Here is a 15,548-nt window from a genome sequence, read left to right as displayed (position 1 = left end):
GATCAGACATGCTTTTCATTAATTAAGTAATATTTTTATATATAATATATATAATTAAGAATTTTTTCAATCAAATTTCATAGTGCCTGATGTTTATAACAACCAAGACAAAAGCTGGTGATTACAAAACAATTACAAAATTTGTAAAAATCAAATAATGACAGAAAAATGAACCAAATTTTGTGTTTATTGCACTTTTTTTTCAATAATGATTTATTTACAGTATAATAATTTGATAATGATTATGATTTATGATAATGATAATGATTTAATTGCAAATAATTAATTTTATATAATGCAATTTAATAAATAATTACAAATAGGGTTGTCACAATACTTATTTGTTATGCATTTATTATTTATATTGTATATATTTTTGATAATAAAAAGTCAATATTGTGTATATTTGTATTTAATATCAAATATATATGTGTCTATGAAATAAAAAATATCAATAACAAAATCTGTATTTTTATATTTTGTTGTTTAAATCAGAGAACTGTGCTAAAATAAAACAAGATGGAATATACATCATTATAATAATGATGGAGGGATTTGATGGGTAGAATCTAAATGTGTGTTTATGTGTGTGACAGGCAGCTGGGATTGGATCTGGTCCCCAGGAGGGACTTCAGCATGGTGGACCCCGATGAGATCAGCATCACAGAGCTGTATCGGCTGGTGGGTATTCATACATTCACGCTCACGTACATGCACACACACACACACACACACACACACACACACACATTCCCATTACCCATGAGTCACTGCACCTCCCTCATCTGCCACCCATATTCTTTGCTGTGTTACTATGGCAACTGCAGCTCGACCTGACGCCAAGGCTTTCTCTCGAGTGCTTCGTCCTCTTTTTTTAACAAAGACACACACACACACACACACATACCTCCAGTCGCCTGTGTGTAAGGAAATGATAGTAATTAAGGACAAGAGAGAAATGCTAAATGGCGCATTAACAGGCTGTTTGCAAACTGCAGAGACACTTCACAGATGCAGTTTCCTGCCCTTATAATTTGGAAAACATGCATCATCATTGGTGCAATTGGTTCATATCTCCCAAAGCCACAACATGCCTGTGTACAGATCTCTGCAATATGATATCTGTTACAAAACCTAGTTAGCCGCCTACTACCGACATAAACAGCTGCCTGCTGAGGGAACATTCCAACTCACAGAACATTTGATGTTATATTATTTTATTTTTATTTTAACTAGTTAATTAATTATTTTGTTATTTTATTTTATATTTTATTGTTTGTATAAAATTTTTTTTTTACTTATTATTATTTTATTGTTTTAAATACTTAACTATGAATTAGTCTTGATGTTTTAAATAGACAGTTTTTTATTAACTATAATATAGTTGTAAAATATTTTTTTAAATTTATTTTTGAATTAACCGTTTATTTTTTATCTATACTACTTTTTTATCTATAATTAACTATTTTATCTATACTTCTCAGTACTGAATGAATAATAGTATATATGAAAAAAAAAAGATAATTGCTATGGAATTGCATTCTTTGCAAAGGAAACATAGATTTCTGCATTAGAATTCGGTCAGAAGAAAAGGATCTTCATAGGCTGCATTATGAAGCAAAGCTTTTTTTTTATCAGGAAAGCATCTGTAATGTCTTAAAATGCTGCCTAGCTCAGTAGATTTTTAAAAGAGAGCTAGTAAGACAATACCAGTATAGTTAAGATTCACCAAATTCTCTGTCTTTTTCTCTCAGCTGCAGGCCTGACCACACGTGTCCCAGTTTCCACTGGTCCATAGGTGGGCAGAGGTGTGGGGGTAGGGGTTAAAGGAGGAAGGAAAGACACTAAAGAGAAAAAGATGTGGGTGTGGATGCACTAGACTAGAGAGAGCGTTTAAAGAGAGGATAGTGGGAAGTGAGGGCGCAAGCAAAAAAGACACCAGTGTGGCGTCTCCAGGGTCAATTGCCATTTTGAAGGATCTTTCTGTTCAGAAGAACACATTGAGGGTCCAAAGCTTAAAGATGAAGCCACAGTGCTAGGGTTTTAATGATCTGTTATTACATTATGTAATGTAATGATGTAATAACATTTATTGTAATTTGATATATATGGTTTATAGTGAAGAAATACATAGGTTACATAAAGCTTTACTCACTACATTCAATATAAATTATGCATTTCAGCAGTATTGATTTTTGTTTATGTATTTTAACACAAATATACAACATGAGCTGCTGTAGTGCTGGTGAAATTGGTGGCTGTTAGATTGTGTTGTTGGAAATGTCTCTGTCCTCATAATGATTAATGATTATATTTTGGTTTCTTTTGAATAGATGGAGAGACGTCATCGTAGACGCGAGGCTCCCCCGCAGGCCAGTATGCACCACCTGTTCCTTCAGATGAAGAGCATGATGAGTTCAAACCTGGGGGAGGAGCTGGAAGTCTTCTACTCGGTCTATGACAGCAGGGAAATGCGACCAATCAGGTGCCATCTCCAATTCTAGACACCCAATCACAAGTCTTAAGTTCACTTCAATTAAAAAATCAGGCAATCATTGAATATATCATTTTTATGTTGTTTAAACCTGTATGACATTCTTTCTTCTGTAGAAAGTCAGTGGGGTCCAGTGTTGTTTTTCTATGGACCCCATTGACTTTCCTTGTATGAAAAACTGAAACGTTCTTCAAAATATCTTATTGCATACGTAAAGGGATAGTTCACCCAAAAATTTTAATTTCCCTATGATTTACTCATCCTTAAGCCATCTTAGGCATATATGACTTATCAGGGGGTTAATAAAGGCCTTCTGAAGCAAAGTAGCACATTTGTGTAATTTAATAAATTTGATAAACCATAATCTCTAGCTGGTGCTAATTGTCGTATGTGAGTTCAACAAAATAATGGCTTTCCAGCGGATGACATAGGCGTAGCGTGAGCTCCGGTGAGAAGTGACAAATGCAGAAGCACAGAGGAGAGAACAAAACAAAACAAAACACCAGTCACAAATTAGAAGTACAAAACAAGGTTTTGTAAAAGAAAATGTCAGAGGATTTCGATAATCCAAAGCCAATTTTCGATTGCTGTGAACAAAACTTGGTTCTCGCAAGACTAGCATATTCTTACTGGAGTTTATTCTGCACCTACGTCATTAGAATTAAAAATCTCGACACCCATTCACTGCCATTATAAAGCTTGGAAGAGCCCCAGGACATTTTTAATATTAATCTGATTGTATTTATCTGAAAGAATAAAATCATATACACCTACTTTGGCTTGGGGGTGAGTAAATCATGAGATAATTTTCATTTTTGGGTGAACTAACCCTTTCAATAAATAAATAAATAATAAATAAATAAATAAATAAATAAATACATTTTCGTTAAACATTTGATTTGGTAATGAGAAAGGTTATAGGTTTGAATGCAATAAAAGGCTTTCATATTGACTACTCACTAAGTTGTCCGTTAGATCCAGCAATAAAAATCCCAAAAATCGATTCAGTCTGACCACAATGTCATTAATTATGAATCTCTGTATTACTTCTAACTGTCTGAAAGACGTCTCCAAGCCCAACCAGTCATCCGTCAATGCATTTACCTAGCGTATATATGTATGACGATATCAGACTATTACGTTGATTGCACTGCTACTGGGAACTAATATCTGAAATTAAATTCGGCTGTGACGTCAGTGCATCTGTTTACTGCTCTCCATCCTGCATACATTAGCCTGAGGGATGTTTTAGTTTCACATCCATGACGGAACTACGGCCTTGATGTGTTTGTTGAATTTTTCATTGGTTTCTGTCTTTTTCTCTCCATCCTTCTCTCTCTACACTCATGTTAGGGGGTGTACTGTTCAGGCACTCCTCCTCGTTGTAAATTATTCAGAATGAGTGGCGCCCCAGGGCACTTAGTGAAAGTGAAGGAGAATTGAGGAGATACTGAGCCTCAATGGGCCTCTCCTTGTAATTACCTAGCACTAGTGTCAGAGGAGATGCACTAACACATGCAGTTGTGGATGCACATGTACACACTTGTGCTCGCACCAGTCTTGCTGTGTTTCCTTATGCTCCATGGCGTGTTTGTGGTGAACCTAACGGTCTCTCTCTCTTTCTGTCTGTCTGTGCAGTGAGAGATTCTTTGTGCGCCTCAATAAGCAAGGGCTACCAAAGTCTCCAGAGAAGACTGAGAGGCAGTGTACACTCTTTGTTGTAAGTATGTACTTTTTTGGGGTGCACCAAGGGCTTGTCCTTGGACATTTTTCATTTGCTTTGGCAATGGATCTGAGATGCATTTTCTAAACAGTTATCATTTGTAAATATCTAGAGTAAGACTGTCATTTGATAAAATCTATATGACAATAAATATATGACAATATATAAAACATATTGACATTGAGTTATTAATCACATTCATTGCAATAATCACATTTATCACTACTCGCTCTGAAAAGCCCCCAAATTTAGATTATGTAAGTAAATTTATATTTTTGTGGTACACAAGCAGATCATTGAATCAACATTACAAAAATAGGCTTTGGATGTCAAAATATTTTATTGTTTCACTCTTTATCAGGATATCAGGAAAACCTGTGTTTTGTTTAACTTGTTTTGTTTTAGTTCTTTCTTTTTTTGTTGTTGTTGTTTTTTGTTATTTGTTTGTTTGTTTTGTTTTATTAGTTCACTTTTGTTTGGTTTGGTTATTTCTGTCATCTTTCGTTTTGCTAGTTCTTTTTTTTTTTTTTCATTTTACTGCATTGCATTGTTTTTATGTATTTAATAGCAATAAATGAGCATATTTAATTGACATATTTTATTTGATTGTTTAAATAGTAACTTTTAAAAGCATAGGTTTAGAGAATGTTTGGTACATGGAATCTAGTAAATATTGCTCAATAAAACATTTGTCTTTTTTTAAGGATTTGGGAAGTAGTGATCTTCGCAAAGATGTGTATGTTGTAGCTCATATTTTTAGAATAGGTAAGAGCTGTTGGATACACATACATTTTCTCGCCGTGTGACCTGTCATAATGCCTTAGTGAATCTCTATCATAGGTGTCATATGGATTTCTCAACTTGATAGTGCACTGCTTGATAGTGCTTTAAGATTTTTATTGACAGATTACGTCAGATGTATTTGTCAATAGTAATGGCAGCATTATAAGGGCTGAATGACAGGCCACTTCAAGTTGGTTGTTACCAAGATGGTGTCTTTGTCTGTAAACGTCACCTTTGTGTCTGTGTAGCAGTCGTTGCTACATGCATGGCCTGCACCGGTACAGATTCTGTGATAGTATAGATTAATGCTCATTTGCATGTATGTAATTCATGTCACTGTGGACTGGGAAGTATTCGTTGTGTGTTTTTGGTATGTTTACTGTATTTTGTGTTTCAAATGTTATTATATATATATATATATATATATAAAATATCATTCTGAATATCATTCTAAATAATCATTCTGCCATAAGAGCTACATAAAACTGTGTTAACGTGTGTTAGTTGTGTCACATGACACATTATGTCAAGCTTGTGACAGTGCTATATGTTTTTTGAGGCAGAATAAGAAAACTTCTGTTACATGTTTTCTGTTAGCTTGTTATGTATTCTCATAAAAGCAGTGTGTGAGCCTCAATATGTGTGTCCACAGGGCGAATGGTCGCAGGTGAGAAGAAGAGTGTGAGTAACACGCAGTACAAGCGTCCATACGGTTGTGCCGTGATTAGTGTGGCTGACCTGTTAACAGCTGACTTCAAGGATGATCACTTGCTGAAGATTTACTCGTGAGTATTCAAAATTTCATTCATTACATATTGCCAGGAAAATATATTGTGACGATATTCAAATATATCACACAGCCTATAAATTGTTGAAATATATAGCAAACTAATGCCACATTATGTTTACAGATGTAATGCAGAAAGTGAGTGGTACCAAATCCATGACAGTATTATCAGGAAGGTCAGCTCACGATACAGCCATATTGGCTCAAATACAGGTAAGATTTCATTTTGATTGTCTTCTTAAAGGGATAATTCAACAAAAAAATTATACATATGAACACAATGTCATGTCATTCCAAACCAGTATGTAGTGTTCCTGTAGCTCAAGTGGTAGAGCATTGTGTTATCAAGCGCAAGGTTGGGGGTTCGATTCCCCAGGAAAACATGATAGGTAAAAATTGATATCCTGAATTCTGTACTGTAATTCGCTTTGGATAAAAGTGTCTGCTAAATACATAAATTGTAATTTTTAAATTTAAATTTAATATAGTGTTGTTTTTGGCGGCCTGTTTTAATTTGAGTTTTAGTCTAGTCTTTGTGTGAAGCTGTCATTTTAGTTTTTATTAGCTTTACGTCACGTTCATACTCTTTTTATTCTAGTCAAGTTTTAGTCAACTTAAAGTCTGAGCATTTTATTAATTGCTTTAGAATGATGCATGATTATTTTAGTTATGCCTTGCCTTTTTAGTAATGCAATTCCATTTAACCCAGTCAGTATAGTATAAGTACCTAGTAGTATAGATGAAACCAAAAGGTTATCTTATTATATTATTGTTACCTTATAGACTCAAGAATACCTCCATTCCAGACACGTCTCGTTTTCGTTACGTGATAAAGGTTTGTTGACGATGATATTTATTCATAAGTTTTGTTGACGATAGCAACACTACCAATGTCCTTTCTTTCTACATAATGAGAAATTTCAACTTAAGAGCAGAAGGTTTAGTCTACTGTACAATGCACAGAATTTCCATTTTCGGCTGAACTTTCCCTTTTAAAGAACATTTTTTCTGTCATAGCAACAGTGTTTTTCTGAAAATGTTGAACCGAGTGATTTATTTAATTGACATATTCAAATGGCACCAAATTATGCTGCAGAATTTCCTTTCTTCATGCTCTTTAGACATAAATAGCAGAACTCTTTACAGAGAAATGCTGGGGTCTCTCCTAGCAACAGGTTCTGAGCAGCAGCCGAAGCACGCATTCAAATCGTCTGCCAGAGTGAATTCAACAGAGAGACAGAGGAGAGCTGTTATTCAGCCGCTTTTGTTTTTATGACGTCTGCATGACTCAAACAGTCATGGCCACTTTCAATTTTAGGGTTGGGCATTTGTCATAATAGAATGCATGTTAATAGCTACTTATTATCATTTATTTCAAAAGTGGTGGTTTCTTTTACTTGCAGTGGATTAAAAGGTGAAGTCTATAATTCCTGTGCACCATATCAGTTCGCAAGAAAAACGTTCTTTATACATTTTCTGAAGAAAACATGAAGAATGCTTATCTGTTCTGTTGTGGCTAGCCAAGCCTAGTGTCCCAGGGCTATTGTGTTTTCCAGTCAAGCTACCAAAACGCCAGATGAGCTATCTTGAATAATTAGTTCTTTGTAATTTGTTCTTATTTTATTAATTACTGATAAGATTTCCTTAACAATGTTTGACCTTTTTAGTTATGTTACTAGTTTTTGGTCATCCCACAATATGATCAAACTGTGAGATATGTGATCTGTTGCAGCCCTACACTCCTAACTTATTATTTGAATACAAAATATAATCACTGAAGTTTTCAGTCATGCTGATTTTGTCCGCAATGAAGTTCGGTCAATATCTTTTTTTCTTTCTTTTTTTTCTGGCTAGTTAAATTCATTTTGGGCTACCATAGTGTGAAGAAGGCCTGCTTGAAGGGCTACAACAGATTAAAAAATTTTGCGAGCCTTGTTGATGCAGTATGTGGTGGCCGCATTGTTTGTTAGGTGATTGTTTACTGCCCCAAATTAAAAACACTGTCTTCTATGTAATCTCTATGATGTTCTATGATGTTTTTATATTATATTTTCTATTTTCTGTTAAGTTTAGTTTTTTGTTCAATTTTGTTTTCTAACAATATTTTTAATTACAAGCCAACTGCTTTGTTTTGGTTTGGCTTGTTTTTTTTTTGGGGGGGGGGGGGGGGGGGGCTTTGTTTTGTTTTTTGTTTTGATTTGCGCTTTGTGTGGCTATACTGTTTTGCTTGGCTTTTTGTTTTTGTTTTATTTGTTTTTTGTTTTGCTTGGCTTGGCTTGATGTTTGCTTTGCTTGGCTTTTATTGTTTTATTTGATTTTTGGCTTCGTTTAGTTTTCTTGCAGTTTTTCCTTTTATTTTGCACTTTGCTTTGTTTTGTTGTTTTATTTGTTTAGTTTTTTGTTTTTGGCTTAGCTTGGCTTGGCTTTTATTATTTTATTTTATTTGGGTTTTTTTTGGTTATGTTTTGTTTGGCTTTATTTTGTAAGTGCCGATCTTAAACTTTTTGGAAGAATCTATACAATGGCTTACTTATACATGTCTCTGCACTTTAAAATGGGATGGGAATTTTGAACAACATTTAACAGAGAAGCCACAAACACAGACCTGTAATTCATTCAGCTAGATCAGAAAAAACCTGATCTCAATCAGCTTGTAAATGCCATCCTGCCATCTGCAGTAATTCAGTTACACTAAATGTTAAATCTTTTTAATTGATGACCATTAGTAGCTATTTACCAGTGACACTCATCGGCTATCAGTGTGGACTACAAACGCCATATCGATCTTGTGCACAGAGAGCAGTTGAGCCTTTTAATGACATTGTTGTCACTTGAGATGTTTTAATGGCCAAATCGCCAGCTCTTATAGCTAATCGCTTGGATAAAACCCAAATAACTGTTATTGATTTTGTTGCTGGGTCAAAAAAATGAACAGGAATAAAGAAACAACAATCTTCGTGTTAGGTTTAAAAAGGCTAACAGATGAAAGATGAAGTAGGGGTTTCTGAGTGCATGGTGTTGTGTTGTTGATGCCATGTTTTGTGGAGGTGGTGGAGTAGTAGTTATGTAATCTTGGTGTGCATCATCTCGCAAGTGGTTTCAAAATGAATGGACTGCTGATGGTTTCACTCGTGTAGGCAGCTTACTCTGAATATATTATGAAACCATAATGAATCCATGGCTTTATAGATGCTTCCAGAGCTTCTAAACCCATCAAACCTCATCTATTCAATCTGAAACAGAAAAATGTCCCTGCTATGTTTGCTGTTTGTGAAGTATGAGACAGCTTTCTTGCAAAACGAAGGAGTCAAAAACCCTGAGGAAGACATCGAAGGGATTAAGCTTGAAGAAGAGGGCCAGATAAAAAAATGGAGGGAGTCTAAAAAGCCGATCAAGCAGGAAGGAGATTATGCCGTTTCGCTCATGTCAATCTAAACCACAGGCTGTGTCCCTCAGCAGATGTACAGCAGGGTTATATTTGAGATGAAAGTCGTTTAGACAAATGAAGGAATGGGAATGGGTGAAATTTCCATGTGCAAGAACTCAACATCTAGCTGGGCTTTGTGATGAAATTACTCGAGAAACAAAGTGTTTCTTCAAAGAGACTTGGGACTTTAGAGTGTAAATCTAGTGCACGGATGTCAGAATCATTGGTTTTCATCAGTTCATTAATGAGGGAGGCAGAGAAATGCTTGTCATTAAGTGTGGTGGAACACAATATGATCTAACAAGCACAAATGATACAAATGGGGATTAAGGTACCGGATTACCCATAATTAAGTTAATCAGGAGACAGCTGCATCATTCCTGTTATGCAGGACCTTTTGAACTCCAACTTTAGAAAAATAAATGAAATTGCTTGTTTTTTTTTTATTACCAGTATAGGGTGGAAATAAAACACAAATTTACTTGTTTAGAGGGACTGACTTTCAAGTTGGAGTTAATTTTCATTGTTTATTTAGGGATATTCCCACCAATAATTAAAATTCAGCCTTGTGTTGTTCCTATATGATTTCTGTGGAACATTAAAGAAGATATTTTGAAGAATGTTGGCAACCAGATGGTTTTGGGTCCTATTGATTTCCATAGTATGGACATAAAATACAACCCCAAACCCAAAATACCTTCTTTTGCATTCCACTAAAGAAAATCATACATGTTTGGAAAGACATGAGGGTAAGTAAATGGTTACATAATTTTTGGGTGAACTGTTACTTAAAACGTGTTTTGAAATATTGATAATATGAGGGTAATAATGTTATCAAGCAGGATGTTTTAAAGAGAGACAAATACTAAATTGACCATATTTTTGCTAATACTTACTGACGTGTGTGCTGTTGTCTTCCCACCAAAAACTGATGTCACTTCCTGGTGGATGATGTCATAAAAAGAACAGTCAAGTTTGGGGGATTGTACAAAAGTAACAGGGTGGAAGTGATATTGAAGCCAAAGGGGAAAAAACATATAGATTTGTTACAGATTAAACTTTTTTTTATTTTGCAGGTGAAATCTAGGTAATTTACAAGACTTTTTGCATGAGAAAGAAACATTTCTCATACCACTGCGCATCACTACACTATTGACAGTGGACAATTATTGGCAAATTTTGCTGAAATTTCACTATTGTGACTTTTCCTCTGAAAACAGTTTAAAGGCAAATGTGTTTCATTGTGAGATCTTTGTTATATTTCGTAATAAAATCCTGTTTTTATAAGTTGTATGACTATTTTTATATATTTATTTGTTTTTTGCCCCTCTCCCCAATATATTACCACATTAGTGAGTGATTTTTGAGACTGAATGATAAATTATTAGAATTATTTTCTCTTCCAGGCTTTCTCTACATACAGTACAGTAACAGCAAATCCAGCTGTTTTTGTTGGCAGACACTTATGGTGGTTCTCTGTTTACATTTGGAATAACACTGTCAGATTTTACCACAAAGATTCACTGAAATGCATTTGTGTTTGTTTTGTAGGCCTTAATGTCTCTCTCCAGCTCCTGCATGGGGATATGGAGCAGATTCGCAAAGATTACATGCGTCTTTTCACCCGCAACGTCTCTATTACTAAGAGGCTTGGTTTCTCCGATATCATCATTCCAGGTGGGATAATCATGTTTTGTTGTCATTAGGCTGCTTTTGTTCATCACATTACCATTGAATTTGTGTTTTGCAATGTTATGCAAATGAAATCTGTAGCTTTACGATATCTTTTGTCATTCAGTCGTAGCATATGGTAATGTGGCTGCTCTGTGCCATTTGTAGTAATGGTTTAATCATGTCATTATGCGGTTAATCAATGGCTTAGCAGAGTAAATATAGGCTTTACAGGAACAAAATACTGGTTTTATTGAGTTACCATGAACTTTGAGAGATAACAGTGTCATATACGGATATCATAATTTAACACAGACACATCTAACCAAGATAACAAAATCAATTTTATACAAAATAGGACTGATTTTACAGGATGCTCTTATTATGCTCAGTGTCACACAATATACATGCACGCCTGAAGATCAAAATCTTTTTTCCTGTGTCCTTTCCCTTTGTTTGACCAATAAAAAATGGCTTGTTTTCTTGTCCTGCACAGACTTTATGTATGCATAAAGGAATGTGCCTTATATAAAAAACACATACAACAATATTGTCTTGAAGGACATTGTAAACAAAGTATTCATGGTCATTTATCAGTGTATCTGCACACAATAGAAAACTCAACTTCCTTTTAAGCTACTTCTCCTGATAAGCTGATAACTGGAAGTGTTGTGTTGGTGGAAAAGATTTCTGAGATATGGTTATCATTCCCCTGCAGGTGAAATTAGGAACGACCTGTATGTGACCCTTGAGAGGGGTGAGTTTGAGAAAGGTGGAAAAAGCGTGGCGCGTAATGTGGAAGTCACAGTCTATCTGCTGGGAGGTGATGGGCAACTTCTGAAGGTGAGAACTGTCATTGGATGTCATGTCATGTTTGCGTCTAAATTAATTCCAGTTTTCTGATTTTTTTTTTTCTCTCATTCTTTTCATCCAGTTTATTAACGTAATATGCATTCAACCTTGTGTCTTTTTCCTTTTTTATTCTTCTTGTCTTGAAGTGGAAGTTTAATATACTGTTATTAAAAAAAAAATCTGTATTATCCAGTTTTGAAATAAATGCTCATCATTTGTTCACTACATCGCATTTCTGTCAGTAAATAATTTAAAGTAAAAAATATTTGGCCATAATCTAAGTAATATTAAAGATCCATGCTTTTGCATGGTTGTGATGTCAAATTGTCATTATTATTATTTGCTTATTTATTTTTGGGGGGGAAGTTAAAGCATTTTTGGTTTCAGTTTTTGGCCCAGTAGATCCAGAATTTATAAAATGATTGATCATTTATGGTTCATGATTACTTCAAAATAACATACACTGTTGAGTGGTTCACAGTACGACTATCAATATATTTTTTCAATGTGATTGGGGTCAATTTCATGTTCTTTGTTTCTCTGTCAGGGTCTGGTTTGTTGTGGCTCTGGGGAACCAGGAGTGGATGAGCACCGCTCTTTTGTCCTGTATCACAGTAACAGCCCTCGCTGGGCCGAGCAGATCAAACTACCCATCCCTTTGGAGATGTTTCACGGCACACACTTACGCTTCGAGCTCAGGCACTGCTCCAGTGAGACTCCACTACGCTTGCACTTTTTTCATAAAAATTGATTTTACGTCTACTTCCTATACCATCTTCTGAGATTTTATGCTTTGCAATTATTGACCCATTTCACATAACTACCTTTGCCTCTGTTCATGCAGCAAAGGAAAAGGGTGAGAAGAAGCTTTTCGGCTTTTCTTTTGTCCCTCTGATGCAGGACGATGGGAGACCATTGCCCGATGGAACGCATGAGCTCATTGTCCACAAGGTACTGTCTCTTTGTGTATCAGTCTGTTTGAATGAATTGTATGAATCTTCTTATCATATATAAACTTTGTGAAATAATGGGATCCTTGCTACAAATAATGTTTGGGGATGGGAAAAACATACCTGTTTATCATAGATAGATAGATGGATGGATAGATAGATACAAAGTGATATCCATGGTTTCTTTGTATCTGTTGTGTGTTCGTGACATTTTTGGTCTTTGAACTTCTCTGTCTCCATCACAACAGTGTGAAGAGACAGCTGATCTCCAGGATCCTGCTCGGTACCTTAAACTGCCATTTTCCAAAGCCAGCCTCCAGCCGGGCAACAGCCAGACAATAAAGAACAGCAAAGAATCTTTCTGGATCCAGTCGTCTCTCTGCTCCACTAAACTCACTCAGAATGGTGAGATGATGTTCCTCCTAACAATATGACAAAAAACTAAATTAAGTTATGTGGATTTGAGATATGAGATTAAGTTAAACCTGATCTGGCATACAAACATTAAGCTGAAATTAGGGGAGGGGGGGCGATATGAACAAAATCTTATATTATGATACAAGTCATTTTATTTCATGGTAACGATATATACCACAATTAGTGTTGTCACGGTACCAAAATTTCAGTATTTGGTACCGATAGCAGTGGAAATCCACAGTTCACTGTACCAATTTCGGTACCAAAACAAAAATATGCTAATTTAAAAAAAATACAAAAATCTTTTTGTCACAAAAAATAAAACGAATGCCATTTTTATACTTATTTACAATTGTATTTAAAGTATTTCTACAAATAATATAATTATGAAAAACAGTAAACAAGTTTCACCCAAATTTTGTGTGATTTATTTCTTTTAAAAAATAAGTTTTATAAATTTTTTCAACAGTAGTCGCAGTATCTCATACATTGTACTAAATAATAGTAATATTTCTAGCACAATGCCTTTATGTAAAAATGAACTTTTATTTTGACAGTTTGCTGTGAATAGCTTTAAATTGACAATGGTTTTACTCAAATGAAATGGTAAAATGCTTGTGAAGTGACCCAGAATAGTCCTGCTGAAATTACTGCAAGCGTCATGTGCTTCAGTCTACGTAGTTTTTAGTACCGACTTTGTACTGAAGGACCAGGTCTTCTGAAACACTTACCACAATAAAGTTATTTTTGCTTTAAATAAGGTCTTTTAAAAAACGAATACTATCTTAAATAAAAAGAAAAAAGAACTCAAGCTCACTGAAGACAAGTAAACAGTGATTGCAGTATTTAGACATTTAATATTAATATATTTTCGGTCAAATTTTATTGTTTTACTTTCAATAAAACCGTCAAGTACATCCAGATTTATCAGTTTTGTTTTTTTGTGACCACATAGCATAGCAACGTAAGGTGAGTGTGTAACCACGATAGAGATGATAGTTTAACATTTCTACCAGTTGACACATTTCTACCGGTTAATTGTGTCTACCAGTACATGGCCCACCCCTAGAAATGATTGTCTCAGATGTATCCCATCCAGTCTGATGTCTGTTAGAGAGCGGTGATTTCAGAAATACCTTCTATCTGTGCCATATGGCCTCGTCTGCCTCATGACCTTGATATTGTGATATATTGATCTGAGCCCTTCAGCAGGTGAATGTCATGGTAACAGTGGCAGAAAACCGAGAGGTCTGCGTTTGGACTGGAGATCACAGCGGGCTGAGCCCACACCTGCCTCTGTTGACCTTGGAGCTTCGCCCAGTGTCTCTGCTGCTCTGCCGTGCCTTTGCCCAACTGCACACATATCAACGGCCATCTGGCTGTTATTTAACTGAAGGCTCTGAACCCAAGTTAGATTCAGTTTATATTGCATCTATACTCAGTCTAAAGCTTCAGGCTTTTTAAAGTTTAGCTGTTTATATTGAGCTTGATTTTTGAACTAAATCAAGAGATGTATGAACTATAGACAAAGACACTTTTGTCAGGTTGTACGTTTAAGTTTTCAGTTGAATTTCTTTGTTTTTGTCATTCTTGCATATGTAGCTATCCCGCATATTTAATGTAGATGTTTGGAATGCTTCCCTAAAAGGTTCACCAGTGATTGATATGAAGACGCTTGATTAAAGTACAGTTGATTTGCCAACAGTTGATTTCCCAGTGGTTGACTCACTGGTGTTGACAGTTGATTCACCTATAGTAGTTGATTCGACAGCCATTTATTCAGTACCAGTTGATTCACCAGCGGTAGATAGATTAATGATGATGGTTGATTGACCTATATTTGATTAAACAGTTGATTTACCTACAGTTGAATTACGAATGGTTGATTTTGTACCAGTTGATTTGCCAAAAGTTGATTTGCTAGATATTGATTCACCAATGATGATAATTGATCTGCAGTAGTTGATTTTTCAATCACTGATCCGTTACCAAGTGATTTGCCAAAAGTTGATTCAACATTGATGATGAATGATTGACCTAAAGAAGTTGATTTGCCAGTTGTTAATTTCAGTACCGATTGATTCACCTACAGTTGATTCGCCAGCTGTTGATTTGGTACTGGTGGATTCGCCAACAGTTCATTCACCATTGATAATAATTAAGTGACCTATAGCTGTTGATGTGTCAATCACTGATTTGGTATCAGTTAATTGCCAACAGTTGATTCACCATTGATGATGGTTGATTCACCTACGGTTGATTCGCCAATCGTTGATTTGTTACCGGTGGATTCACCCAGCAGTTGATTCACCATTAATGATGGTTGATTCACCCACAGTTGATTCGCCAGTTTTTATTTGGTCCTGGTGGATTCACCAACAGGTGATTCACCGTTGATGATGGTGGATTGACCTAAAGTAGTTGATTTGCCAGTCGTTAATTTC

General features: G+C 35.3%; 1 protein-coding gene across 2 annotated transcripts in view; it reads left to right on the top strand.

The window, feature by feature from the left end:
• dock4a (dedicator of cytokinesis 4a) overlaps positions 1-15,548 on the top strand; it is a 66,762-nt gene that overhangs the window by 20,412 nt on the left and 30,802 nt on the right. Inside the window, exons 7-17 of one of the 2 annotated variants that reach the window (XM_026202633.1) lie at positions 597-681; positions 2,334-2,485; positions 4,133-4,214; positions 4,922-4,982; positions 5,653-5,785; positions 5,912-6,000; positions 10,766-10,891; positions 11,604-11,728; positions 12,285-12,447; positions 12,582-12,688; positions 12,936-13,092. In XM_026202633.1, coding sequence (XP_026058418.1) covers positions 597-681; positions 2,334-2,485; positions 4,133-4,214; positions 4,922-4,982; positions 5,653-5,785; positions 5,912-6,000; positions 10,766-10,891; positions 11,604-11,728; positions 12,285-12,447; positions 12,582-12,688; positions 12,936-13,092 — 1,280 coding nt within the window. Of the gene's footprint in view, positions 1-596; positions 682-2,333; positions 2,486-4,132; positions 4,215-4,921; positions 4,983-5,652; positions 5,786-5,911; positions 6,001-10,765; positions 10,892-11,603; positions 11,729-12,284; positions 12,448-12,581; positions 12,689-12,935; positions 13,093-15,548 lie in introns of those variants that run through there. The other variant, XM_026202634.1, reaches the window with a different exon arrangement.

This window comes from Carassius auratus, chromosome 25 (assembly GCF_003368295.1).
Source record: "Carassius auratus strain Wakin chromosome 25, ASM336829v1, whole genome shotgun sequence".
Lineage (NCBI taxonomy): Eukaryota > Metazoa > Chordata > Actinopteri > Cypriniformes > Cyprinidae > Carassius > Carassius auratus.
Note: the sequence above shows the minus strand (reverse complement) of the source record. Positions and strands in the feature narration are given on the sequence as shown.